Source organism: Mollisia scopiformis (genome assembly GCF_001500285.1).
Source record: "Mollisia scopiformis unplaced genomic scaffold LY89scaffold_31, whole genome shotgun sequence".
In the NCBI taxonomy this organism is placed as follows: Eukaryota; Fungi; Ascomycota; class Leotiomycetes; order Helotiales; family Mollisiaceae; genus Mollisia; species Mollisia scopiformis.
This window is the reverse complement of record NW_017263611.1, coordinates 392,435-419,065: the sequence shown is the minus strand read 5'-3', so window position 1 is coordinate 419,065 and position 26,631 is coordinate 392,435. Positions and strand designations below refer to the sequence as shown.

Here is a 26,631-nt window from a genome sequence, read left to right as displayed (position 1 = left end):
ATTACTCTATTCCCCCATCCTGCAGTTAGCCCTGATATGAATCCTATTGAGAAGTGCTGGAGGAGAATAAAACAAGCTCTCCATAGGCGCCTAAGGCAGCCAACAACTGAGGTTCAAATGGTTGTAGCAGTATTAGAAGAATGGGACAAAATTCCTCAGGAATGGATCAATGGGCTTATTGAGCAGCAGGACTTCTGGGTACACGACTTAATTAAGCGATGTGGCTGGTCTACAGCTAATTAATTAATAAAATTCATGATTCTGATGCCCTGAACGCACGGACTTTTGTCCCCATGTTCGTTACGAGGGAGATACCATAAGCGCCGCAACGAGGCCAGGGATGAGGCTGAGCGAGGTTTGGGATTTTTTTTTAAGGGTGGTGCTGTTTCTTGGTTCATTGACTTGGGATAGGGTTGATTTAAGGTGTTCTTAATGACGCCGGGGCTAAGTGAGTATTTGTTGAAGAGGTTAAGGTTGTTTTTCATTTCTTATTTTTTTCTGAGGTTGAGGTTGTCATGATGCGTGATGCGTGATGTGTGTGGTCGTGGTCGTGGTTATGAGGATTGAGATTGAGATTGAGATTGCGTGTTAGATGGAGTTCTTCTTGTATCTCTTGAGGGTGGGGGTTTCTTGTTGATTCGCGGGCTTGTGGTTGATTGAGTGACTAGGTGGATGTTCGTTTGAAGCAAGACGTTAGGTTCTATGGGATGGCTTTTTCTTGGTTTTGGATTTTGTTTGATTTTGGGGGTTGATGTGCCAAGTGAGATCCGCGAGTTCACCAGTCAGCTGCTGTTTTGTTTTGATGAGCTATCATGAGTGCAGGAGCCTTGTTACTGCGTAGGGAACGGTAGATACTCGTGTATGCGGAGTTCTTGGACCTGATACTTCACGCGTTTTTGGGGTATATAGGGCTGACACGACTGTTGCGGATTGCTCTATTGACTTTTTCTACTTCCGAGGCCAAAAGACTGGTCATCTGCGATAAAGTGCACGCGAGCCAGTTTCAAGCATGCCAAATTCATTTTTTACACAATTGGGCGCCCTGGCCGTCATTGGCTATATCGTCTTGCGATATTTATCTCCTACTCGCCGCACTCTTTCCCTAGGCCCAAACCAGCTTTCAATCCTAGCCAATGTCAAGGACTTACCTCCACCCGACGTCCTAGAATCCCAGCACTGGTTAAAGCACAAGGACTTACACGGACCCATCAGCTCTGTCACCGTCCTAGGCATGACACTCGTCCTCATCCACGACAAAAAAGTAGCGCACGGCCTGCTGGAGGAGAATGCGAGTGAGACGTCAGGACGACTTTCGATGGTGTTTACGAATCAGATGTGTGGGTTCGAATATATTGTTCTTTGTCAAGGGTATAATAGTACTTTTCGCCATCATCGCAAGTTGCTGCGAGAGTTTGGTATTAAGGTATCTGCTGCTCAATTTCGGGATATCCAGGAAGTTGAAGTTAATCGGCAGCTGGTTCACGCGCTGAATGAACCGGGAAAGTTGTTAGAGCATTATAGGACCCAAGTTCGGATTTTTGGAAAGTGACGAGGATAGCTATATTGGCTATCATTCTTAAAGCACTACCGGAGCCACTGTCTTGAAAAGGGCCTGTGGTTATACCATCGAGTCAAACAAAGCCGATGTTTTAGTCCACTTAGTCGAGGAAATAATGACTGAATACTCTCTTGCTGCGATTCCCATAGTCTGACCTTATCCTCATTCTTCGATACACCCCCGTAGACTTCCCTGGTGCTTTGGGTACGGAAGGAGGATGTGTCCGGGGAGGTTCTTTGCGGATCAGAAGTTGTAGATTGGAGTTGTGAGGTTGTTGGCTTGTTTTGAGATTGTGGGTACGCAGGAGAATGGGGATGTGAAGCCGAAGAAGGGGACTTTGTGTTATCCGGAGGAGTTTGAGTTTAATATTCAACCGAGGAGTGAGGTGTGTGTGGAGTTGATCGGGATGGTTGTGGGGGAGGGGAGGTGGGGGAAGAGGGATGCTGAGAGGCTTGGGTGGGAGGTGAGTTTGATGGGTAATAGAAGAGGAGGAGTAAAAGTGTACGAACTAACGAGTATGAATGAATCTTTGGCTTGAGTTGCTTTTGAGTTCTGGAGTCTATTGGTGGTATCAAAGTCGTAGGCTCTCATTTCAGCCCCTGAGTTAAGCGAGACAAAACTTACCTTTACTCTTCGGACCGTCCGGGAAGGTTTACTTAATGATGAAGATGATGGAGCTCACCAGTTCCTGGTTTAAATAAGCAGGATTGAAAGAGTGCGCATCTCAGTCAACAGGATCAAGGACTGGTGTATTTAGTTGATAAAGATACAGAAAGGATGGCATTTTTGGTTGACTTCCGAGGTATGTGAGAAAGGACTTTCAGTCAGTGGCATCCACACCTTATCAACAAAGGGAACAAAATGGTTTAGAAGGAAACTAAGTCATGAACTCTAGCGGCCAGTCCTGCAAGTCAATCAATCGGCTGGTTCAGATCGCCTTGTGCGACGAGGTGTGGAGGCGAGTGAGGGGCAACATGCAGATTGATAAGGCGCAATATCGAGAAGCGCGTCATTCTTTATCATTGTGCATGTAGCATATGGGAATTTAATCAAACCAGGTTACATTTCTTCGAGGCCGTATCCTTTCTGGGACCGATGCATGAAAATGAGCGTGTTGAACTTGGTTGAGTCATGTTTGCTCGTGGTGTGGCATCGTGGCACCACGTATCACACATGCAGTTGGCCGAGTCCAATGTCACCCCTTGCCTGATATGGAGGCCCAACTTAAATATAAGGTATTAAGGTTACGCTTGATGACTTGAGTTGAAGACGTTGTACATTTCGTTTGTTTCGACATAAGGGTATATATATACAGAGTCCAAGAACTGCTCCCTTCCTTTGACCCTTTTGTAAACATCAACGCCCTAGCCAGCGAAAGTATTATATAAACAGCCCTGTACTCCAATATGTCCATGACTCCTTAAGGACAAAAAACCGGCAACCATGTACACCATCTTCCCATTCTCTCGCTCCCTAATCACACCTAGCCTGATGCCTAAGCAAACCGCCTTCCTTCCTGTATGTATGCCATTCCTAATACCCTTATATTCGTGAGAATGCCCGTCTAATATTTTCCAGAAAAGATATTCTGACATGAAGAATGATCATCGAAGGAGAGTCGCTGATCGAAGAAATATGAAGATGAAAGAGTGCCTCTATCAAGACATTCTTGATCTCTTCGCTCGCTGAATCTCCGGCGGGCTTGAGGGTAAATCGAAGTGCATGGAAGGAGTTGCTTTTATTGCTTTTCGTTTGGTCATCACCACCACCTCGTGCATCGCTGATTCAAAGTTCATTGCCGCTGTTGTCCGCCTTACGTGCGACATTTGTTCTGGTGAAAGGTCATGAAGTGTCGTCGCCTCGAAAGATTCAAACAGGACTTGAGGTTCGTTAGAGATATTTCTCACGATACTTCTGAAGGTATGCATACCCATATCATTGTACTGCGGTTTACTTGCAGACACTGGACTGCTTTCTTCTTCTTCCGCCTCTTCTGACTCTTCTTCCTCCTCTGACTCTTCAGAATCCTGCTTCCCGCAATCTTCTCCTAAAGCAATGTCGCAACTGGGCAAAGACTCTGGTTTTGCAGTTTGGCAGCGGGTCCTCGATTTCTGGGTGCTCTGCGCTTCTCCTGTGTAGCGCCAATCAAGTAGTATGCTTTGGGTTCCTCTTTGTCCTCTCCTGAGGTGGTGCTCGCGAACGACCTTCTCTGAAATATAGCTGACGCTTCCCTTGCAGTTTTTCGCAGTGAGAATAGACCAAACGTTTCGAGTGGGACTGTAAAAGCATATGAATATGGTGTCCTGCTCATCCATGTCAATTAGCAACGACCCTGAAGATCCGCTTCTATACTCACATGAGAATCGAACGTGGGAGCCGCGGTTTCGCTCTGATCCGAGCAATCGTCTCTTGCTGTCTCAAGTGAGTTAAAATGCGATCCCTCATTGCTGCTGAGTGAAGGCGATAATAGTTGTCGTGGCTCTTGTTGTCGTGTATTTCGGAACTCTTTCTGGAGACCCAAGTAACAGCTGAATATCTCTCTCCCGTGTTTCTGCAGCAAGTCGACAGGGAGGAGAGCTTCTTTTGAGAGGTATTCATCCACGTCGTCTACAGAGTTGAACTCTATGCCATCTTCGATTGCGACCTGCAAGGCTCCCTTGACCATGCCCTGTTGGACTCTGGTCATGCGCGGTTCTGAGGGAGGCATCCAGATCAGGGCCTATCGCATCTCGACAAGATATAGTCAGAGGCGCATCAGGCATGCCTGACTATCTCGAAAAACGTCGCGGTTGGATAGGCTGATGTTCTGTCTCAATGATCGCTGCGATGCTGTCGTATGGTCGGTACAGGATGCTGAGAGGGGTCGGTCGGGGCGTTGGTGAGGCTGCTCTGAGAAGCCAGATTATTTGCAGAAAGGATTGATGGTAGAAGAAGAAATGAATGGACCAACCAGTCCAGCTGCGATGGACGTTGAATTGGGGCAATATGTTATCGCAAGTATGAGCTTAGAGATATCTGATCTGGTATGCAAATGCAAGATTGACCGAGTAGGCAGGCAATCGTGAAACATCAAGGGTGTATATAGTTATATTTTCCTATATATACACCTATATCAGAATCTAAATTCGCAAAGTCGGAGTAGCAACGCTCTTCTAGGAGCACATTCAACATGTCTTCCGATGCGTTTTTGCGCTGTATACATAGAACAAAAAGCTTCTCTCTTGTTGGAATGAGAGAGTGAAGGTACAGCTGCTGTTATATTACCAGAACAATGAGGGCCATAGAAATAGGAGTGTCTCCATCATTATATCACCGATAACGGGGGCTGAAATAGGCACTGAACATGGCCGTGCAGATGCCCTGCGGGGCTGGGATTACCCCGCTTTATTGACGATTCAGGGTTTGTCAGCCTCCATTGAGAGACATAGGTATCGCAAAAAGTTCTTTACCCAAGTGTGTCCTGAGAGAATTCTTAGATTGCGCCCTTTTCATTAGATTCTTATCTGCGAAACCCATTGGAGGCCTAGAGGAACGCCACTTTGACTCTCATTATATCTTCCTAGGCTCAAACGCCAGTCCTTCAACTCTTCCTGGTGCGAGAGCTCCTTGAAGAGGATCCGCTCTGTTTTGGCTTCTGCTGTACCTGACGTGCCTTTTCCTGCTTTCTCTTCTCCAACTCCACCGCATAGGCATCTGCCACTACCTTATCTGCCTGGACTTGCGCCCGTTCCTCTTTCTAAAGTAATTCGAATTAGTACTGGGCCTTTTGGCTATACATCTCAACTTACTCTCAATTTTGTCTGCACAGTCAGCATTGATGGTGCCAAGAGCTTTCGACTCGGGAATACATTCGGGTGGTCTTTCATGAACTGTGTTCCGACGAGAATCTCGAGCTCAAGAGGGGCCTCCTCGGGTGCGATGTAGAACCAATCAGATCCACTGTTACCATTGTTCCCGAGCCAAGTGACTTCAGCCCACCGATCAGCAACGAAACGGCCTGTCATTGTTCCATGCTCGATCGGTGGAGTTGGATAGTGAGTAATGTTACAGAGTCTGGCTATCCTTGGGGAGATGAAGTTGACTCGACAAGCGGAGTCTTCGATTACTGTTACCTCTTCTCCCCGACCCCTCGTCGGATCGAGAATCTGGGCCGATTTGTACTGAATGTCTCCAGAATCCTGGCATTCCTATTGAATCGTCAACGTCAATTTCAGTTGGAAAATAGCAACCAGTTCCATTTGGAGAGTCTTACGGAGGTTCCGTACGAGCTCGTTGGCACCGCTCCTCGCGCCTGACAGTTCTGCAAATATTCTTCATACTCTTCCTGTTCAGGATCTCTCGCAACTCCACCGAGTATGTTAGCCAGAACAAGGGCACGTTTTTCTTCTAGCTTCCTCCTTTTAAACTCTCTGATTTGTTCCTGGGTCCATTGAGGATTGCTATTGTTGAAGGTACCCGACATTGATGGCTCAGAAGACATTGATCGATATCTCTGGAGACTTCGTGACTTTGGAAAAAAATGTCGCGCGACAACTATAGAATTGTTTCCCTCGGCTAGAATTAGTTGTAAGGAGTCAGAAATCTGCTATCTCATGAAGGGAAGGCTTTGAAGCATACCAGGCTGGGCACGACCCCCATACTTATAAATCGTTACCTGATCACAGGACATTGCAATAAATGTGCTTTCACTGGTCAGCGACAATAACGTGCATTTACTGCTTTCCAGGATGGTTGCCTTATCTTTCCGGGGCTCGAGCCTGGTTTTAAGGAGGGTGCGCCATCAATTACAGTGGCGCCACGTCGACTTTTATTCCATCGAGACGAGGCTGTGCTTCGCCATCAAGTATGCCACCCAAAAACGCAAGTGTGTACACCTTACCTGTGCAACCTCTATAATGGCCCCACTGCGCTAGCCTTGCATGATCTCACATGCAGGTTCGCCTCATTTTCACACACCGATGGCGAAATATGGATATCCTTAAGAAAAGACGCAAAACCCCTGCTGCCCAACTTTTTGCTTCTCCCAGCCTCGTGATAAATGATGGACGGATATGCTAAAGTGGCGCAACTGATGGCAAGTCAGGAGGAGTTTGCTATTTTTCGGCGTTTTCGAGCTCTCAACATAAAGAGACTTCTTTATCTGCAAGCAGAAATTATGCACTTGGAAGCAGAAGTAAGCCAACTAGCAAAGAGAGACTCTACTCATGAAGGCCGACGATTCCATACAAGAGATTGGTGGTCTTTAAGTCAAGGAGGAGAAGGAGATGACTTGGAGCAATGGGAGAAATTCTTGGAACTTAGTGAAAAACTAGACCAGTACAGTAAGTAGCTCATACATTGTAGATGCGCATTGGACTAATGAAAAACTTATTTTAGACGATGAGCTCTTGAAGCAGGCCTCTCTAGCCAAGTTAGAGCAGCCCAGAAAATACGACCTCACTTTTTTGAGGAGCTGGTTCCAAAGACCAGGGATGGGATCATTTCCTCTTTTAGGTATCGATAGAGGTGCATGGGACACCGACAACGAGAACGATCTAGTTGCTATAAAACCTCGAGCTCCACCAGACATGTTCTCAAGGTGGTTCACAGAAGACGTTGTGCCTCACTACCATCATATTTTCGGGAAGACATTCAAAGTATGTTTTATCTCTTCGAGAACATTCACTAGAATACTGACGGTGTAAACGACTCCTTTACCAGAGCATGTGGGCACAGGCATATACCATTATAAGGAGTCGAGCCTCGAAAAATTGATCAGCACACTCGCTACGGTTATAGCTTCGTTACTGCCGATATGCTCAGTTGTCGCCTTGTACATTGTGCAATCTAACAGCATTCGACTTGGAATGATTGCTGCTTTCTCTGCATGTTTCTCTCTCGCTCTTGCAGTGATGACGAACGCAAGGAGGATTGAAGTCTTCGCGGCAACTGCAGCGTAAGTCAGCGACTGCTGAATACCTAGAAAAACCAGAGGCTGACCGATTTTCCTTAGATTCGCTGCAGTTAATGTTGTGTTTTTGACAAACGGCCCGTCTTATCCTATGTAGTATGGCATGCTTTGGAGAGATGAAAGGGTTGACACCCCATAAAAAAACATCTATCTCCTCCCAAAACATCATCCTCTATATCTGACATCACTTGCCATTCACCTTCGTCATTCCCCCATACGACACACACGACGCGATAAAAATCCCAAAAAAAAACCCGTAATGGGTAGTTTGGTTCTCCCGCGGGAGTTTGTTTTTTGTTCCTGGGGTCTATGGAGATGATGCTTTTTACAGAGTTTAGAATGGAAATCTTTTATTGCCAATTCCTGTTCAATTGATTTTGAAAATAGCTAGTGACTGTTCTGTAGTGATACTGTGGATGATTTGCAAGATAAATAAAAGAGCGGGCAAATGAAGCGCAGAACAAATGGAAAAGACAGTCCTTGAGCACGTGAGAAAGAAATACTTTGGGGGAATATGGAAAGTTCAACTGAGGTATTAATCACTCTATGGGCATGTGACATGCGAATGTCATGTTGTTTTTTGTCTATTAAGTTAATGGAAGACGTTCGAGGTCGATCGAAGTTAAATTCGATCACGTGGGTAATCTCAATCACGCAATCTAAGCTAGACCGAAACGGGATCGAGCATTTAGCCCATCTTCCTTTGCTTTGACACACTTCTTCTTCCATCTTTGTTTCATTGTTTTCATGACAATCAGACTGTTCTGTTGAAGTCGCAGCATCGATACGAAATATTCAATTACTACTCTGAGACCTAGTACAAAAGTTGTTGTTGGTTGAAAGCTGGCAAGTGCAGCAGCGTCAAGCTTTGGAATCAATCTCAACTCTGTGCCAAGCGGTCGCAAGGTTTCCCCGCGTGTTGTAAATGGCTTCATAACTCTCTGGCTGTGTGTTGTACGCTTCATCCGTTGCTTTTACCAGTACTGTCGTCTTTCCCGAATTGCGCTTCAATCCAGAATATCGCCATCTCTTCCAGCACCAAGCTCTGGCTCCGCTCATTTGGTCATCCACCAGCTCTGCTTGGTCCCAAGTCTTTCCGCCATCTGTGCTGACATCAACACGCACGATTTCTCGGCCACCTCCAGAGTACGCGTATCCTTCAACGCTGATTGGATTGTCGTGCTTTGAATCGCTAGGAGGTGAGGACGGATTCGAGATGCTGGTTATCGCAGAGGTTATGGGCATTTCCTGGATCGACTTGGCCTTACTCCAGTCTGGCTTGGTATCGTTCGGCCCAAAGCATTTATAGTCCCTTCGCTGCCACTGAGAGAGTGACTCTTCGTCGGAGATCACGATCTTGCGAAGCCACTTCACACTTCTGGCTGCTACGTTTCCTGGAACAATTACTCGAAGTGGATAGCCATGATCGCGTGGCAGATCTTTTCCGTTCATTTTGAAAGCAAGAAGAACATCGCCGTGCGGATCGACTGCTTTGGTCATCGGAATTGATGCTCCATATGCCTCGAGTCCCGTGAACTGGGCGTGCTTGGCGTCTTCCGGAAGAGATTCTGGCTTGAGTCCGGCATCTGCCAGGACATCCTTCAGCTTGACACCTTCCCATTCTGCAGTCGAGATGGCACCTGCTGTCCACTGCAGACCATTCGTTGCTTTTGCATGGTCAGTCATATCTTTCCTTCTGTTGCCTGCGCATTGCAATGTCGCTGTCACTTTATGCATTGGAAAACGTTCCTTAAGGTCCTTCAGCGTGTACGACTTCTCCTCTCCATCGGGGAGCTCAATTGTCAATTCATGCTTTCCGTCCTCAACGACTGGAACCCACATATGGTTGCGAACATAGAACATCTCGTTTGGCGTCAGAAATTCCGCTAAGCCTTTGCCTGGAGTTTCGGCATTACATGGTTTGGCGGTTAGTGTTCGCAGCTCAGGATGTCGAGCTGGATCTGTCGTGAAAGGGTCGTCGATGGCCTCAGATGGAAGTTTGCCATCGATCAAGTCTTGCTCGTCAATTTCGCCGATCTTGTATTGTTCAAGGATATCATAAACATCCTGCTTCTTGTGGATGCTGAAGATGTCCCAGTAAGCATCAATACTTCCACCAGCAGCTCGAAGTATCACTTCTCCTCCAGGGTGCACACCTATCCAATCGGTGATATCATATACGGATCGACCTCTTGTTACCCATGGTCGTGGAGAGGAGCCATCGTGCGACTTGATCTCAGACAACCTGATCTGACGAACAGTTCCTTCTTCGGCGGACTCCTCTTTTTTCTCCACGACAACGTCTTCCTCCTGCTGAACATCAAGACGAGTACCAAGGAAGAGCGAAAGTAATCCTCCACCAGCGAATGCAGCAAGTACAGCAGTGCGACGTCGTGGATATCTGGAATGCGCTTTTGGTGGTAATTTCGATGCGACGCCTGAGCTTCCTTTGCTCCGCTCCCCAGAATGGATCGTCCTACGAATTGCTGGCGACCTGGTGACAGCAGTCCATTTCTCCCTGCAAAGAGGCCTAGCGACCTTCGCGACGTGCCCCGAAAGCAACATGACTTTTCGGTGCACAAATTCTTCTGCTGTGTGTCAGGTCTTGTCGTGCTATCCCCAAGCCAATTTTTTGTGAGATGCGGTGAAAAGGTGGGGTAAGCAGCCAAGCGTCGAATGGTGGACATCCAGCGCGAATACCAACACTCCGTTTGCAAAAACGACGTCAATCAGCTCAGGAAGATGATTGAATCCGCTCGACGTTGAGGCAAACAGGCGCATTCATGTGGCACTCGGAATCAAGCAAGCAGGTCGCCGACAGCTGTCTCACCCGGCAGTATCGCGTCCAGTCAAGTCCACGATGACCCGAATCGGAAAAGTTTTGCGCAAACCAAGAGGTGAACGTTCAACACGACGATGGATAAGAATTCGAGTGGCCGGAGAGTGGAAATAATTCTTTGCTATACAGAAATGCCAATATCGAAATCAATGCGTCGCAATGTATATTTGCTCTTGGCAGAGCCCGAAATTTGCTTCTTCTCGGGCTTGACTCAGAACTCCCGGCTATGATCGGCGATCACACGGAAAGTCAATCTTACTGTACCGTTGCACGAAATCATCGGGTCATTTGATGCTAAAATGCGCTCAGCTTGATATGTTTCTTGGAAGGGAGGTGCTGTTGAGATGGTGTAGGCTATAGCACCAGCTGCATGAAGGTTTGAAGAGTTCCATCAACAGCTCATGCCGGTCTTCTACTGTCCGCGATGAATAACTGCGACCAGGTATGCCGAGGTGTTGCATATTCTTCGGATACGAAAAATTCACCGCCGATGCCCTGGAAATCACGAATCAGTCGTATCCCGAAAATAAAGACCTTTGCATTTGTCAAATAAGGCTCGAGGTGGTTCTCTGGCCGTCAGCTTCTGAAGCTGTTGGAAGTCTTTGATCACGAAGAATTACCCCTGCAATAGCGTAACAATCCTGGACATTTTGTTATTGTTGTTTCGAATAAGTTTCGTGCTGCAGAAGTCTTCTGTGGGGGCCCTTGCAAGTGCGTTTCCGTCTGGTGAGTGCTCAGCTCATCGTCCTCAAGTCATTATCCTCAGCTGTGGGTTCGCAATGATGTCCATATTGATAGTTATGCATCAGAAGTTCTTGCAGACTACTCTCGGCATGTATTATTCGATGGTGTGGTGTGGTCATGGAGGGCTGCAAATCTTGATCCCATCTTGAGGCTGCACAGCTGAAATTTGAGTGGATTAATACCCAGGAGATAGTTTCCTTTGTCTATCTGCATGCTAAACAAAGCGCGAATAATGGAGACAACAGGGCACGAGCAGTGAGAGAACAATTGGCGAACAATGAATTCAGGAATTTGCTCTTCAGTCTGCTTTATATCTCAGATAAGAGCGCTGAACAGTAGAACAGAAGAAAAAGATGTTCACAGAGACGCAAGACTCAGAATTTGATTTTCGAGGGATATTTCACATTTGGTTTCTGAGGACATATTTTAGATGGTATAATTTATTTACATTAGGATTTACATTAACATCAGGTGAGGGACTTTATCTACACTCACTCATGAGTCTTCAAGTTGGCAGCTCATAAAAAGATGATGAGCCACCATCGTCTAGTGTTGTTTAAGTGTATCTATCGCAATTCACTCCTACATCCTCTATCTCTATCACGATACGTTCAAGGATAGTTTAGCCCATGCCTTCAGGAACTCCGTCTCGAAGTCGCCCCTCTCTGCAGTCGACTCCTCGATATACTCCTTCAGATCCTGCCCTACAGCCGCAAGGTCATCCTCTTCAAACAAAGCCTCTAATAGGTCAGCAAGTGCCTTGGCATTTGCCTCGAAGCGAACTTCTTCTGGGAAGTATCGCATAGCTTCTATTTGCTTGGTATTGGTGATGACCGTTGTTACGCCACTAAGAGCCGCCTCGAGAGGCGTGAATCCTAGCGTTTCGTAGCGCGAGCAGCATACGAATATGCCCGTCTCTTGGACGTGAGAGTTGTCGAAGTACTGGTATAACTCTCGTTGCGGGATGCGTTCAATGATGTGGAAGTGATCGAAGAGGTGTGGGGGAACTCGAGTTAGGAGGCTGTCTCGGATAGCTACATGGGGCTTACTTGAATCCCCTCCGGCTATCATGACAGACAGATCTAGCTTTTTGTCTTTTTCTAGGAGTATGACTGCTGCGTCTACTAATAGCTCAGCGTTTTTGAAGAATGTGAGTCTAGCCACGGCTGTGAACACAAACCATTTTCTGTCGACGTTGGGTAGTTGTTCATCGTTTGCCTGTGGCGCGTGAGCTGTCAGCATGGCCTGCAGAGGAGGAGGAAAATCAATAATGTTCTCGGGTCGAACCCCTGAACGCTTGAAATGCTCACCCTGTAGATCTGACATTGCCAGCACGAACCCATTCTCGCCCCTTTGAAGAGCCCTGAGCCCACCTGTTTGCATGGCACGGAGCTCTGTGACCTTTCGAGGGTCTTTGGTGTCCGTGCCGAATGCGTCTAGGATATCTTTTGGGCCGGGGAAGAATCTGCTTACATCGTCCACGAGGGGTGCATGATGTGTGATGGCGAATGGGATGCTTTTCGGTTGGAGCTCTAATAGTCTCTCATCTTGATGGTAGACTATAGCTACTGGGACAGTGTTGGAACCAGCCAACTCTGCCAGATGCTTCAAAGCTTTCCTAAAAGCATCCTCGACAAGTGGCGTATACATTTCTCTGTTAAAAGGAATGATGGCGCAGTTGACGTTATTGATGACTCTGTATGTAGGAGTTTGGAAGCGTTGCGCGGTTCTTTCGTACAGGACCATACCTAGAAATGCATTAGCTTTTTGTAGAGCTTTGATGACAGTGAAAACGAAAGCGGTATCACCCGCTTTTGGAGCCTCTGTTGCCAAATCCCCGAACAGTTTTACATTCATGACTATAACGCCTGGAAGCAGTCTAGATGGTTCTGAGCCATCGGATTCTGTCTCTGTCTCCCATTCTCCTTCTGATGTCGAGATTACTTCTGAGTTTGAAGTGGATAGACTTTCGATCTCCCACTCGTCCGAAGACCACTCGGAGTATTCAGAATGTGTCGACATATCTGCGGTTGTGCTTGATTGCGATGTGAAGAGCGTTGGTTTTGTTTTTGGCTCAATCGAAGTTGGTGAACTCCTATGTATCAAGGTCTGGCAGTGGTTAGGTATCTAGTTGATAAAAACCGGCGTGAGGGCTGATATTGTTGATGAGTTTTTGAATTGAATAGTTTGGAGATAGTGAAAATCTAGCAAATATATCCTCAAACTACCAGCATTGTTTCTGAAAAGACACGCTGTTGTTCATTTGTGAATAGTGATTTAACTTTCGTACGAACGACGACATGCTTTCGTGTGTATATCTGCATTCTTATTGCATCAGTGAGGGATGTGCTCATGAATGAACAATGTTATTGTTTTGGAACAGAGGAAACTTTTGTTGTCCAGAAATAACGAAGAGCCAGCGAGCAGCCTTGACGTAGTCCTCCGTCCTGTCCACTTCTTCGGTCATTGTTTTAATGCGACTCGGACGGGTAAAGGGGTTAGACACTAGCCGAACAAAATAGGGGGTGCACGACCGGAAGAGGTCATTCTAGCGAGCCTTGATATACAAGTCATGAGACAATTGCTGGTTATATTATACTGTTTTATCTCCTTCGGATTGCCGTGTCTTGGAGCAACTCGATGTTCCAAATTGAATAGACTCGAACTTAGAAACCCGCCACTGTTCACAGTCCTCGAACGTAACACGTGGATGTTAATAATTTCTCATGATTTGAAATAAATTGTTTTAGTTCTTGGCTTTAATTCTTTGATTGCTTGCAAGCTTGCTTTGCGCAAGCTAAGAATCGATACTTAATTCCTTAAATACTATATTCTGACTGTTGAAAAGATTTAAGATGATGTCTTGTTTGTATGTCGAAATAGCCCAGTCTCCTCAGTATATGGTAGTGTGTGATAGCCAAAGCAACTATCTACTCTATATATCCTTTCTTCTTCCTCGTTGTGAAAAGCTATATTTTGGAGGACATAACCGTTGGAGCACAGACGAAATGTGTTACAGTAGTGTTCTACCCCGCATTTTTGTACGAGTATCCTACAAAGCTGCATTTCGATCTTGACGAGATACGCTTTCAATCCCGTGTCGCTTTTACGAAATTCAAAATAATTCTTTCAACTTTACTATTATCCCAGGACCAGGGACTGACCTTGGTAGAGTCAAATCTACAATCCGAATTCTTTTAAAAATTGCAATAAAATCTTCTTAGTGAACTGAACATTTATGAGGTTCTGTCTTCCCTCTCGCTCATCATTGGTGGAATTCGAATCTGATTTTACCCGCAATCGGGAAATCTGTCAACGATCGTCCCATAAACGCACCTGTCAGATCCCCAGACCCTCAAAGTAGTACATAGATCTGCACAGGGGCAAACCCCACATCCAATGCACAAAATCCGAGAATGCGAGTCCAGCTCGGTCTCATTGAGTTCAGCGATTGGCGCACTCCGAGCTTCCCCAGCCTCCATTGTTCAGAATTGTGGAGAGAGCGGGGTGCGAAGACGATATAGACGGGCCGAGGAACCGTTAGAATGTCTGTATGTTCCGTGTGTGGCGCTCAACTCGAAAAGATTGGGGACTAGAAGGTAAGTATTTGGTACGTCTAGAGTAGCCCGAGTATGGATTCCTGCAAGAGGCTCTGTTGTGCAATCGGCTATTCATCCCAGTTTTGACATTTCCTTGGCAGCATGCTTCGTTACATGCATCTACCAGACCTTATCCGGAGGGGAAAACGCGAGTATTTGAACTCGTGCGAATCCTCTTTGTGCTGCGCCTAAGCGGCTGCGACTGTCATCCTCCTTCAAGCATTGACAAAAACATTGATACACAATGGCGACCGAAGTTCAAGTCAGCAGCGTGCAAAAGGTAGCTGATCAGGAATTGGAGGAGAAGTTGGGCTTCAATGCCATCTTCGACGCCAAAGAGGCCACCCATCAGGAACATGCGCAAACGTTGATGCAAGCATTGAAGGAGAATCGTCCCGCTGTTATGTGGTCGGTTCTGATCTCCATGACTATTATTATGGAAGGGTGAGTAGAGAATCCCGTATTTCCCTCAATTTGAAAACCCCTAGAAGAGACCTGTGGAGCTGACTTGTGAATAACTAGATACGATACCATCCTCATGGGCAATTTTTTTGCGTACCCCTCATTCAAGGAGAAATTTGGAAGCTATTATGGTGGAACTGAAGGATGGCAGGTCAATGCGCCCTGGCAGACGGGCCTGGGCATGGCAAGCACGGTTGGATGCATCTTCGGTACGCATGAACACACACATAGATCTGTGCAGTAGCAAACGTCCCTTGAAATTCAGTACTAAGATCTCCTTTCTCCATAGGTGGACTTCTTAACGGCTATCTTGCATCCAAGTACGGTTACCGATGGGTGATGATTATCGCCTTGGGCTTTATTAATGTCTTTATCTTCATCGTATTCTTCGCTACTGGAGACGTAATGCTACTTATTGGAGAATTTCTCTGCGGTCTATCTTGGGGCGTGTTCGCTACACTAGCTCCTGCATATGGTAAAACCCCTATCTGCCAATTTACAATCGTTTGACAGCCTTCCTGAACAATCTGACTAACGTGCAACCTACTAGCATCCGAAGTCTGCCCAACCAATTTGCGTGGTTATTTGACGACCTACGTGAACTTGTGTTGGGCCACCGGGCAATTCATCGCTTCTGGTGTCTTGCGGGGCTGTCTTCCAATTGCGGGAGCCACTTCATGGAAAATACCCCTTGCCGTACAATGGGTAAGTAAATACATTCCAAGTTGACATACATTGTTAATGCTTGGCAGATATGGCCCATTCCACTTATGGTTGTTTGCTGGTTGGCTCCAGAAAGTCCTTGGTGGCTTGTCCGCAATGACCGCATCGAGGACGCCCAGCGCTCTATCACCAGACTCAGCAATAACAAGACAGAACATCAGATACATGCCCAGGTTGCCATGATGCTGCATACAGCTAAGACGGAATCCGAAGTCACCAGGGGAGCGACATATGCCGATTGTTTTAAGGGTGTGAATCTACGACGTACCGAGATTGTCTGCGTCGCTTTCTGTGGCCAGATCCTATCGGGAAGCACTTTCTCCTACACACCAACCTATTTCTTCACTACGGCCGGAATGGACAGTGCTGATGCGTTTGATCTCGGTCTTGGAGCAACAGCTGTGGCCTTTATTGGGGTAATTCTGTAAGTTGTCGGACCATGAAACGAAATCGACTCTTGCGCAATACTGATGCGTCCCAATAGGTCTTGGTGGTTGATAACCTGGTTCGGAAGACGAGCGATTTACGTGACTGGCATGGCGTGTCTGACCGTCATCTTGATGCTCATCGGTATCTTGAACGTTTCGGCGGGCAAACATGCGCTCTGGCCATCAGGAGGACTCTGTGTCTTGTGGCTATTCATCTACTCTTTGACTGTCGGTCCAATTGCTGTAGGTCTTGCATCATCTATCCGAAAGTTGCGGTTGCTGATCCGCTGCACAGTACAGTATCATATCCGAGACATCATCTACCCGCTTGCGACCCCTCTCCGTTGTTCTTGCTCGTACTACATATCAGATTGTGAATGTCGTTTCGCAAGTCTTGGAGCCCTATATGATGGTATGTCAAAAACAGAAAAACTTCTGATTGTTTGTAAGTCAAGTTACAGGATCGGTGTACTGACCTACATGCTAGAATCCGACAGCCTGGAACCTCTTAGGCAAAACAGGCTTCGTCTGGGGCTCCACAGCCTTCGTTATGGTCGTATGGTCGTACTTCCGCCTACCTGAGATGAAAGGCCGAACTTATGAGGAGTTGGACATCTTGTTCACTAACAAGGTCTCTGCCCGGAACTTTTCTAAGACGAAGGTAGATGCATATGCTTCATCATCGAGGGAGGAGTTTGTGCATGCCGACGTCAAGGAATAGTTTGGATGAAATTGTGGAGAGTGTTTTAGTCTACAACGGTCGTGGTAAGAGATAGGAACCTTTTTGGGGAGGACGAATTGTTCGCGGCTCGTGCAAGGACATCTTTGGGGGCGGCAGATGATGTTGCCCAATTAGCACTGAGAATTGCAAGTAATTTCATCTGAGACACGCCCCTTTTATTTCTTTCTGTGATTTCATCTCCCCATTCCATGTTTGACAGAGAATGACAAATTGTCAAGGTGGCTTCACGAGTTTGATTGAGAGGGCTGAACACGGGCTGCCACCACTAAGTGAGATAGTTGTCAGGTCCCTCACCCGTGGAAAGAACAGTTCGAATGTCTTGCTTACTGCTTCACTGGGATCAGAGAGTTCATTTTGGAGAAGATGTGGGTGTGAGAAGTTCAGATGTACTCCAGTGGTACGTATATATGGAGGAAAAGAGGAAAGCTAAAACCGATTACAGCCATGTAAAAACCTAGAAACTCCATCTCCTTGCGTCTTACAACTTGCTCGCCTACAATATTGAGTAAGCCTCAAAAAGCCGCTGACCCCGTTGTCATCGCTCTCCTTTACTCATCCTCTTCAAAGTCATGCGCCCTGCTTTCACTACGACTTTCCTTGAAAATGTGCCGAGTGGTAGTCCGCCCTCCACTCCTACCGTGCGAGTGAAATTGATGCGAGAAACTCTCTTCCAACCTCTCAATCTCCCTGCACTTCTCTTCGTATCTTGAAATAGCCTCATCGCGCTCCCGATCGGCCGCACTTCGCATGGTAATAGCCTTCTCCTTCTGCTCTCGCACCTCGCGAAGCATGGAGCGAAGGTTGGTAATCTCATACTCTGTCCCGCTGCTCCCCTCTTCGTATTCGGTGAAGGACTCACGGATCTCTTCATACCTGGTCTCGCACTCACGCAGTTTTTCGCAGTAGCTTTCGCGCTCTTCTGTTACGGCTTCGATCTGAAGTTTGAGAGAGACGATGCTTGTCTGCAATTCGGAAAGCTCAATGGAGAGATCGCTGCACTTGTGGCGGGCTTCCTCGCGTTCGCGCTCGATTCGTTCAATACGCTCGTGGAGAGTGTGTATCAGCTCGGTCTTCTCCTTGACCGTGGACTCTGTACGACGAAGGGACTCTTGCAAGAGGAGCACCTGGCGGTGGCTGTCCTCGGCTTTCTTGCACACGCTGTGGTAGTCCTCCTCAATGCGTTCTTTCTCGATGATTATGTGTCGCAGCTCTTCAGTCTTCTTTGTGATGGTTTCATGCAGCTTCGTTTGCTCGATTTCGATAATTCGAACCTCCTCGCGGATAGTGACAATTTCTCGCTCGCAATGCTCCCATTTCAACTTCCATTTTCCGCAACGGCTAGTCAACTAATTAGCATTGCAAAGAGAAACTAATCACAACAGATTACTCTGAAATCGCAGAGCTGTTTCAAGACTTCCCGAAGCAGCTGCAGCTCCAAAGCTCCTATTGAACAACACAATAGCAATGTTATCAGGGATTCGACTTACTCTTCGGCATCCTCCCATCTGCCATGTTCTTCGTCAAGCTCACGTCTCAACTCCTTAATTCGCTGATGCAATTCCTCGTTTTCGTATTTCGTCTTGGTGACAGTTTCCTGAAGCTCATGCACTTCGCGCACCTTCTTCTCATATGACTCTGTCAACTCCTTGACTTTACGTTTGAGCTCATCATGGCGGTGGTTGCATTTCCGGAGATTCTCTTCCAGTTCACCCTTTTCGTGCATCCATTCGTGTTTCTCTTTTCTCAACGTGGTGTTGGATTGTTTCAAGCTGAGCATTTCCGTGTGCGTGGATTCGTACTTGCTGGTGATCTCAGAATGGCTGGTCTGCAACTCAACAAATTGCTGTTTTAAGCTCCGAAGCTCGCCGTGGTGCTTTTTTGCGTCTTCTTCCGCGTGACGCCGGGCTTCTTCGCAGACAACAAGTTTCAGCTGCGTCTCTTCCAACGTGGTTTTCGTCTCTTCATGCTCTTCTTTGAGATATTTGAAATTGTCCTTGTACTCGGCAATTTCTCGACGGGCATCTCCTAACTCAGTGTCACGCTCGACGAGCTTCTTCTTGTATTCGGAGACAGATGTAAGCGCAGCTGTGATCTCAAGGCGAAGCTTGCTGACTTCCTTCTTTCGGTCCTCGTGTTCGTGAGAATGTTGCTGTGATTCTCTCTCTCTGCGCTCGATAGTCTCGGTATATTCTTCAAACTGCTCCTGCATGCGATCCATCTCCATGAAGCAAGATTCGCGCTCAGAGATGATCTTGGTCCAGACTTCTTTCAAGGAGGAACTCCTCCTGGAAATACCAGACATGAGCTCCATGAGCGCATGAAACTCACTTTCCGCATAACTCGTAAGCTCTCTCGAAACTTCCGAGCGGTGAGAATGCGTGAAGCCAATGCTCTTGCGCGTACTTCGACTAACATGACGATGTGATGAGGTGAACGAGCTTCTCACGGAGCCTGTCGGACTAGACGAACGTGGGAAGTATCCTGTAGGCTTCGTTGGTTTTGGCAAGTGCGTGGGCTCGTGGTGATGGTGATGGTGAGGATGTTCGACGACTGTGCCAGGATGTGGTGAAGGGATAGGGCTGAGCATGGTAAGACTGTCGAAGTTGTTTGTGGGAGAATCGAGCTCAATCTCTGAGACGTTGACTTTGATGGCATTTAGCTTTTGCGGGGTCTCCTGAAGGACGCACATACCTGCAGTTTTCATTGCCATTGAATTGGGAAGGGCAGGAGCCACGTTGGAGGAGAGAGGAATATACAAATCTTCTGTGATGAATGGGTAAGCTGGCGCAGAAAAATCAATCATCAGAGTGCTGATGCATTCATATATGGCGCAATGGGCGTAGAAATTCTTTGTTCCTACTCTAAGATGTGTGCCTGTTGAGTCTGGACACCTCCTGAATAAACTTCCTAGACGAAAACAGTTGGCCTCATTATCCTCTTATCGATCACCCTTAAGTTCTTTCTTTCGTAGAAAGGAAGCAATTGAGCAAAACAATTGGCTGAAAACGGTATGTCTCAAGCCACAGAGATTTAGTCTCAGGTCGAAACTCGAGGACGTTGCATCGGACGAAGATCTTTCGCTACTTTGAGTGGTTGGATCTGTCGTACTCCGCTGACAAAATAAGCTATTGGCAAAAGTCGAGGGCCACTGAAAATATGCAGGTATGAATAATGGACAGCTGAAGTCTAGATGCGCGGGGTGGCAAAGCCGTAAGTCAGCTGCCAACTCCACTGGCAGCCATCAATTGTCCGTAAAAAGTCTCGCCCTCACAATATCGATAATTTATCGGCTCTGCCGATATTAAACTGGAACCAAGTCTATCGATTTGGAAATGTATCTTCACTTGAGGCTGGCTGGCGGAAGGGTCTGAAGCGAGAAGGCTTTCCCACGGGCCATGCTGCATGCAGCTTTCAGGGGCTCAACCGGAAGATCGGCATGCTTCCTTTTTCGACTGTTCGCATTCCCGTTATATGGCGTTCGTTGCGTTGAAGCCTCCTAGACGGCCGCACCGTCGCGAATATTGGCCTAATAAGACAAATCCCGCGGCGGCACGACCCGTTCCATCCAGCCCCGCACTAAGGCGCAGCTGGATGTGGCCTGAATATTGATCTAGAAAACAAGTAAAGAAAGACAGTTTCAGCCCTTTGAGCGAGTCCACGTAACATAATTGCTCTTCAGCTAGCTTCTAACTACCCGATGGAGAAGAGAACGTTCTCGATCCGACAGTTTTCTTCAATTGGCTCCTGCAATTTCCCCCATTCTCGCCTATCTATTCTCAACTTGTGCGAAAAAGGCGAAAAAGTGTTTCTGATCTAATGATTAAGGGAGTAGTCATCTAGTCATTGGACAGGATATTGACGTTTCATTGCAGTCAATATACTCGAGATGCAACGAAAAGCTTCTGGGTACTTCTTTCGGATCCTCAGCCGCAAATGGTGGAATCACAAGTGCGTGAAAAGCATCGAAATGGCTAAATTCCACATGGTGATTCCGCGGAGGCGTCTCCAAATGCTCGTAGATCGGGCGAATGGCGGGATTTGTAGGTGTGAGTAGCATTGGTATCGCTATTTATATATAAGAGTTGAAATCTACCTTTTCACTTGCACTTTCAAGAAACAAACTTTATTGCTTATCTTTCAGCAACTTTACCAATCTCTCAGACTCAAAAATGGCTTCCGTTAAGCAGTAAGTACACCTGTGTTTTGTATCATCTTGGTTCAATTACTGACTCGGACTCAGAGGTGTCTCTGCATCAGCACTCAAGTTCACCTATGACTGTTATCTCCCAGCTTCACAGCCACTTCGCAAGCCCCAGGGACCTTTGCCGTTACAGACGACCCCTGAGGCCAACCTTGAATGGGCATCAGTCTTTGTCGAGCACGCTGGCCACCTCATCAAGGCTCGTGAACAGGTCCGTTTCGGAACTATCAAAGAACGAGAGGATTCTTTGCTAATTGTTTTGCCTGGATTCAGGACCATGAGAAGCTTGCCAACAACTATCACTCTGCAAAGCACACTATTGAGAATCAAAACGCCGACATCAAGAAGCTCACGAAAGACAACAAGGACTTGCATGATAAGATCGAGCGTCTTCAAGCAGACCTGGCTTGTGAAACAAGCGCTCACAAGAGGGTCCATGTCGAATTCGATGCTTTCAAAGCCGAGGCGAAGAAAGAAAGAGAGGCCCTCACTAAGGAACTGGCCGCTACGAGAAAGGAAGTGATGGATGGCAAAGCTCATGACGTCCTAGACGAAAAGGCTCTCGAAAATCTTCGCAAATCCAACCAAAAAGAACGTGAGAAGAACGCGGCGCTCCAAGCGGAGCGCGATGAGAAGATCAAGCAACTGCTCAAGACGAAAGCAGATCTTGAAGCCGCGGAGAATGCACAAAAGGTTGCTGGCAAGAAAATCGATACATTGAATGGAGAGATCACCCATCTCAAGCAGGATGTGAAGTACCGGGACATAAAGATCGAAAACTGCGAGTCGGACCTTGCCGCCAAGAAGGCTGAACTTTCCAAAGTTGAGGAAGAGCTTTCCGCCTCTCGAGGACAAGTCACAGGCCTAACCGATTCACTTGCCAAGCAAGCGAAAACAATCGAGGACATTGAGACACAACTCAAGAACCAGAAAATAGTGAACACTAAACTGCAAGCCAAGAATGACAAATATGCCCAGCATATCGAAGAAGACAAGAAGAAGCTTGCCAAGCGCATTGAAGAAGACGAGAGACGGAAGGCCGAGACGGAGGCGGAAAAGGCATCTCTCAATGACCTTTCTGCGGAAGACGATGAGGTTTCAGTTGAACAGCCGGCAACAAACGGCAACGGAGTGAAGGATGTGAAGCCTGTGAATGGCGCGCAGGTGACTGTCAGCCAGGTAGCCCCTCTCTGACTAGCCGTGCACTTTGGACCGTGGAAGGGTATTCGGGGTTGGCTCGGGAGATTGAGGGAAGTTTTTCATTTTTGAAATGTATCTTAATGTTGATGGTGTTTCGCTCAAGTCATCTTTCGTTGGACAATGTAGGGATATATACTTCTTTTGCGCACTTAGGGAGGATTTCAATACTATTCTAACTTCAGCAGAACGCGTCCCAGCCAATTCTGTTCGCCCATTGAATGTGACTGTACCCTATCCTCCCTATGATCGACTGAAGTTGTGAAAAGTGATACCTTGGAGGGATCAATCTTGCTTGGAGGGATCGAATTTACAAGGTTCTTGCTGCGCCACAACTAGACAAAAGCCACCTCCACTATCGATCTAGACTAACATCTCCAAACTTCTATCTACTTGTATAATTAGACTTGTTCGGAGTTTGTGATCCTTGCACAACGACTGAACGCATTATATTCGCGGTCTCACTTATGCAAAACAAATGGTCGTCAGTTACCCTCTAGTTGCGACCCCTCACTTGCGACCCCTCCTTTGCTTTCTTGGAACCTGATTGAACCGCAACGGCACATGGAGCAGCTCTCGAGATGGTTTCCTTTCAAGATTTGCCATCCATTGCTTTACTTCACATTTGCGATTATCTCGATCGCGATCATGCCTCCAGTCTCGTTGCCTTTGCATGTGCCAACAAGCATTGCTATTCTACCGCAATTATTCTTCTCTTCCGGAGTATCAGACTTTCTACAAGTAGTCAACTCGCCGCAGAAGTCCAGAGGTGCCATGATATGTTACATCGTAGCGCTTCAACTGGATTTGTACGCCGTCTTAGTATAGATGGTCCTTGGCCTCAGAGGAACAGGGATGGTATCGAGCAGACGCGCCCTAAGATATTCGGCGAGGATCGTGGATACGAGCGTCGCCTTATTGATACGGTCTCGACGTACCGTACTATAGCTGATAAGACGTCTGCAATGGCTGTCTATGAAGCGAACGATGCCTGGAAACCGTTGGCCGCTCTTGTCAGGCAGTTGCCTGCGCTGCAAGACTTGATCTACAAACGCCCTAGCCAGTTTCAACCTTGTTTACTTGAAACTTTGCATCAGCACCTACCTCACTGCAGACTTCATATCGATCCATTCAAGCTTCGTAGTCTGAATGAGCACTTAACCGATCCATACGAAGTCGTTCTTGCGACCTCACCTTCTCTGTATAGCATTGGCGTTGACTGTGATATGCAGTGGGGTGCAATTACTGGAACAGTTCAAAACTTCAACTACGAGGCGGTTCAGAGTATGGTAGCCTGTTTGGCACCCAACCTGAAGGAAATTCGTATATTTAATGCTAGTTGGGGCGCTACTTTGAACGGGTTTCCAGAGGGTGAGCCTTGGAAAGGCTTCACACCCAACCGTCGAGCAGAGATTTCTTCGACAAAGATTGGCTCTTTGCGCAGCCTGTGCATTGGAGTTGGTGACAAACTCATTGGCACGCATCTCATCAAAACCTGGAACGCGCACACTGACTTCTCGGTGTTGGAGTCCATGAACCTGGAAGCTGAGGTTGACCAAGCTGTGCTCGAGTTCTTAGCAGCAAGTTCCGGGTTTCCATCATTGACAGACTTGGTCCTCAATCTCACATATGATTACATGAGCCCCTCACAAAAGACTGAATTATACAATCTCGCAAGTCGGTTTCTGCTCAGTCTGCAACCTTTATCAAGACTGACTCTCAGCGGCGGACTCTCTCGTGTCAGCCTGGAATCGATCCTGGAGCATCATGGTGCTGCATTGCGCAGTTTAGATCTAAAAGGATCACCGGAAAGCGACAAAATACTGTCGCCAGAAGTAATTGCGAGAATCGGACCACAGTGCCCCTTGCTTAGAGACCTGACGCTAAAAGTCCGTCGTTCAAAAGGTGATGCCATCGAAGTGTCAACGTAAGAGCTGAGGCCACCGCGCGCGGCCCACTTAAACGAGACGCGTACGCGCTTTAATTTACCTCCCCCTTTTTTAAAACTTTAATAACTCAACAACCACTTATCCAATTCACTTGTAATTGAAAATGGAAACACCTGTGATACTCTGCTCACCCCTCCAAAAGGATGAGGGAAAATAGCCCACCCCTGCACGCGCTATTATCCGCAACTTGCAGAGGCAAGGTAAATCTCAAAAGGAGATCGTCCAAGAGACCCAAATGCCTAAGAGGACTATACGCCGCATTCTTAAGCAAGAACACAGCCGCAGAGAGCGCAAAAAAAAGCTCCCAAAATTTCACTTGATGTCTATTAGAACGATACGCTAATGTATTCGTACTATATTAAAAGACTAGTCCTCTCGCAGGATGAACTTTTCGAGTTTTAAGACCCTACTACGGCTCGCTCCCTCTATTCGAACTATACGCCGAGAATTAGCCCGCGCAGGCTACCGTCGCTGCATTGCATGCCCTCGACCTTATATATTAAGAGTACAAGCTAAAAAAAGGTTGCGCTTTGCGCGGGATTATAGATAGTAGGGCACATTAAATTATATAGCACATAGGGATAATAGCAAGCAAAGGGGTAATTGGAGGAGAGTTGTTTGGTTTAATGAAGCTATATTCGAGACTGGGAAGAATGGCAGGATTTGGGTGATTAGGAGGGTAGATGAGAAAAAATGCCTTAACTACATCCGATTAGTTTATAGGTTAAAAAATACCACGGTTATAATTTGGGGGGCATTGGGCTGGGACTATAAATCACTATTAGTTTTTATGGAAAAGTTTCTAAAACGCAAGGGTATATGCTCTAAGGCGTACTTTTACCAAGTTCTTGAACCTATAATTTTCCCTCTATTTGACACTTTAGGGCTAGAGTATATTTTTATGGAAAATGGCGCAAAAATGCATAAAAGGAGTGTTTAGTTACTAAAACTTTAGTATAGAATCCGCGGGTTTAATTAGCTTCCTTTTTTACCTGATTTAAATCCTATCAAAAAAGTTTGGCGATAAATGAAAGAAAAATTGAAGAAATTGCTTTATATGCCAAAAAATAAGGAAGATTTAAAAAAGGAACTGTAAAAGCTATAAGATCGAATAAATCCAGGTGATTTCAAGCCGTACATAAAGCGTTTGACTTGCAAGATTGAAGATGTGATTGTTGTGCGAGGTTTAGCTACTATTCATTGATCTACAATTATAATATTAGAGAATGCCATAAGAAGTTGCAGTTATAATAATAGATATAAAACTAGGTGAGATCTTGAGGTTCTCGCTTAAGTGGGCCGCGCGCGGTGGCCTCGGTTCTTACCAAGCTTTGGGGTCATTTGTAAATCTAAAATATCTATCCCTAGCCTTGGATGCGTCGAACCATGCCATACTTGGAGCGGAGTCACTCGCTGGTTTGGACCTAGAGGACGACGATGTCCCCTACCCAGAGACTCCAACTGATCCCTCGTTTGACGAATTTGATCAGCGCTTCTTTCAGGAGAGTTACTCAGGGTATCGTGCTCCTCGAAAGGGGCATATACGTGATGCATTTATTAATAGCGCGGTAGACGGAGTCCTCACCGAGGCCATCTTTTGGGCAATCTCATGTGGCAAAGCTGAAGGATCGTTGCCTTTGGAGGAGTTGCGATTGAGAGTATTCGGCGGAGGAGATTTCGGAGGTGGACTGTTCCCACAAAGTGTTTCTGTTATAATCGCCGAACTTGGTCGTTCTTGGTTCTGCAAAAGGTGTGTGCGAGATGATCGTCGCCAGCAGCTTATCACCAAGGAGTTGACACAACGGAAGCAAGAGACATGGCAGACTCAGACTGGCCAGCCAACACCATTTGCCCAGTCGATCTTTCGTAGAATTTGGCCTGCCCGTGGTGGCGATTGGAGAGATGAATGGTGTAGCTTGACATTGCAGACATTGAATACTTGATATCTTTCCCTTTGTTCATGACATCGTTTACTGTGTATGGCGCTCTAAGAAGTCGTTGAAAGCGATTGGGACCTACATTAATATTTACTTCTGCACTCTTGGCGGACGCTGCTAACTTGGTCCTGGATGAACAATGATATGATTGAGGCCTCGGAACTATGACCAGTACACTAAAAATTCGACAACAATGGTCGCAGAGTTGAGGTTACGCTGCTTAAGAAAGGACTCCACATCCAAAGATACATATCGAATGCCTAAGTTCGTTTCTCCATTGGTCACTTTGCAGTTGTGATTTC

At 46.7% G+C, this 26,631-nt stretch overlaps 9 protein-coding genes across 9 annotated transcripts; 5 read left to right on the top strand and 4 right to left on the bottom strand.

Annotated features, from left to right (window-relative positions):
* Positions 1 to 1,009: 1,009 nt before the first annotated feature.
* Positions 1,010 to 1,549, top strand: LY89DRAFT_741641 (uncharacterized protein; the record flags this gene model as incomplete). Its single annotated transcript, XM_018220734.1, has 1 exon — positions 1,010 to 1,549. The coding sequence occupies one exon, from the start codon at positions 1,010 to 1,012 to the stop codon at positions 1,547 to 1,549; it is 540 nt and encodes a 179-aa protein (XP_018063159.1).
* Positions 1,550 to 5,024: 3,475 nt separating this feature from the next.
* Positions 5,025 to 6,430, bottom strand: LY89DRAFT_724806 (uncharacterized protein). Its single transcript, XM_018218932.1, has 4 exons — positions 6,176 to 6,430; positions 5,811 to 6,112; positions 5,347 to 5,745; positions 5,025 to 5,294 (listed from the first exon to the last, which is right to left on the bottom strand). The coding sequence occupies exons 1-4, from the start codon at positions 6,225 to 6,227 to the stop codon at positions 5,139 to 5,141; spliced, it is 909 nt and encodes a 302-aa protein (XP_018063158.1). The 5' UTR covers positions 6,228 to 6,430; the 3' UTR covers positions 5,025 to 5,138.
* A 137-nt stretch (positions 6,431 to 6,567) lies between these two features.
* LY89DRAFT_788704 (uncharacterized protein) lies at positions 6,568 to 7,833 on the top strand. The gene is made up of 4 exons (XM_018223187.1): positions 6,568 to 6,879; positions 6,935 to 7,194; positions 7,246 to 7,486; positions 7,538 to 7,833. The coding sequence occupies exons 1-4, from the start codon at positions 6,597 to 6,599 to the stop codon at positions 7,603 to 7,605; spliced, it is 852 nt and encodes a 283-aa protein (XP_018063157.1). The 5' UTR covers positions 6,568 to 6,596; the 3' UTR covers positions 7,606 to 7,833.
* Positions 7,834 to 8,384: 551 nt separating this feature from the next.
* Positions 8,385 to 9,761, bottom strand: LY89DRAFT_568021 (uncharacterized protein; the record flags this gene model as incomplete). The annotated part of the gene is made up of 1 exon (XM_018208562.1): positions 8,385 to 9,761. A coding segment is annotated over one exon (1,377 nt), but the record flags the coding sequence as incomplete, so codon positions are not given.
* A 2,034-nt stretch (positions 9,762 to 11,795) lies between these two features.
* Positions 11,796 to 12,969, bottom strand: LY89DRAFT_629279 (uncharacterized protein; the record flags this gene model as incomplete). Its single annotated transcript, XM_018211203.1, has 1 exon — positions 11,796 to 12,969. A coding segment is annotated over exon 1 (1,152 nt), but the record flags the coding sequence as incomplete, so codon positions are not given.
* A 2,091-nt stretch (positions 12,970 to 15,060) lies between these two features.
* Positions 15,061 to 17,024, top strand: LY89DRAFT_599332 (sugar transporter-like protein; the record flags this gene model as incomplete). Its single annotated transcript, XM_018210088.1, has 8 exons — positions 15,061 to 15,134; positions 15,213 to 15,361; positions 15,442 to 15,627; positions 15,703 to 15,857; positions 15,905 to 16,299; positions 16,360 to 16,546; positions 16,599 to 16,715; positions 16,791 to 17,024. 8 exons carry the CDS (start codon positions 15,061 to 15,063, stop codon positions 17,022 to 17,024), a joined length of 1,497 nt encoding a protein of 498 aa, XP_018063154.1.
* A 246-nt stretch (positions 17,025 to 17,270) lies between these two features.
* On the bottom strand, positions 17,271 to 20,013 carry LY89DRAFT_629273 (uncharacterized protein). Its single transcript, XM_018211202.1, has 4 exons — positions 19,737 to 20,013; positions 18,533 to 19,688; positions 17,373 to 18,383; positions 17,271 to 17,310 (listed from the first exon to the last, which is right to left on the bottom strand). Exons 1-3 carry the CDS (start codon positions 19,846 to 19,848, stop codon positions 17,594 to 17,596), a joined length of 2,058 nt encoding a protein of 685 aa, XP_018063153.1. The 5' UTR covers positions 19,849 to 20,013; the 3' UTR covers positions 17,271 to 17,310; positions 17,373 to 17,593.
* A 1,201-nt stretch (positions 20,014 to 21,214) lies between these two features.
* LY89DRAFT_741634 (uncharacterized protein) lies at positions 21,215 to 22,440 on the top strand (the record flags this gene model as incomplete). Its single annotated transcript, XM_018220733.1, has 3 exons — positions 21,215 to 21,231; positions 21,286 to 21,457; positions 21,520 to 22,440. The coding sequence occupies 3 exons, from the start codon at positions 21,215 to 21,217 to the stop codon at positions 22,438 to 22,440; spliced, it is 1,110 nt and encodes a 369-aa protein (XP_018063152.1).
* Positions 22,441 to 23,018: 578 nt separating this feature from the next.
* Positions 23,019 to 26,335, top strand: LY89DRAFT_599335 (uncharacterized protein; the record flags this gene model as incomplete). Its single annotated transcript, XM_018210089.1, has 2 exons — positions 23,019 to 24,362; positions 25,688 to 26,335. Coding segments are annotated over 2 exons (1,992 nt in total), but the record flags the coding sequence as incomplete, so codon positions are not given.
* Between the last annotated feature and the right edge of the window lie 296 nt (positions 26,336 to 26,631).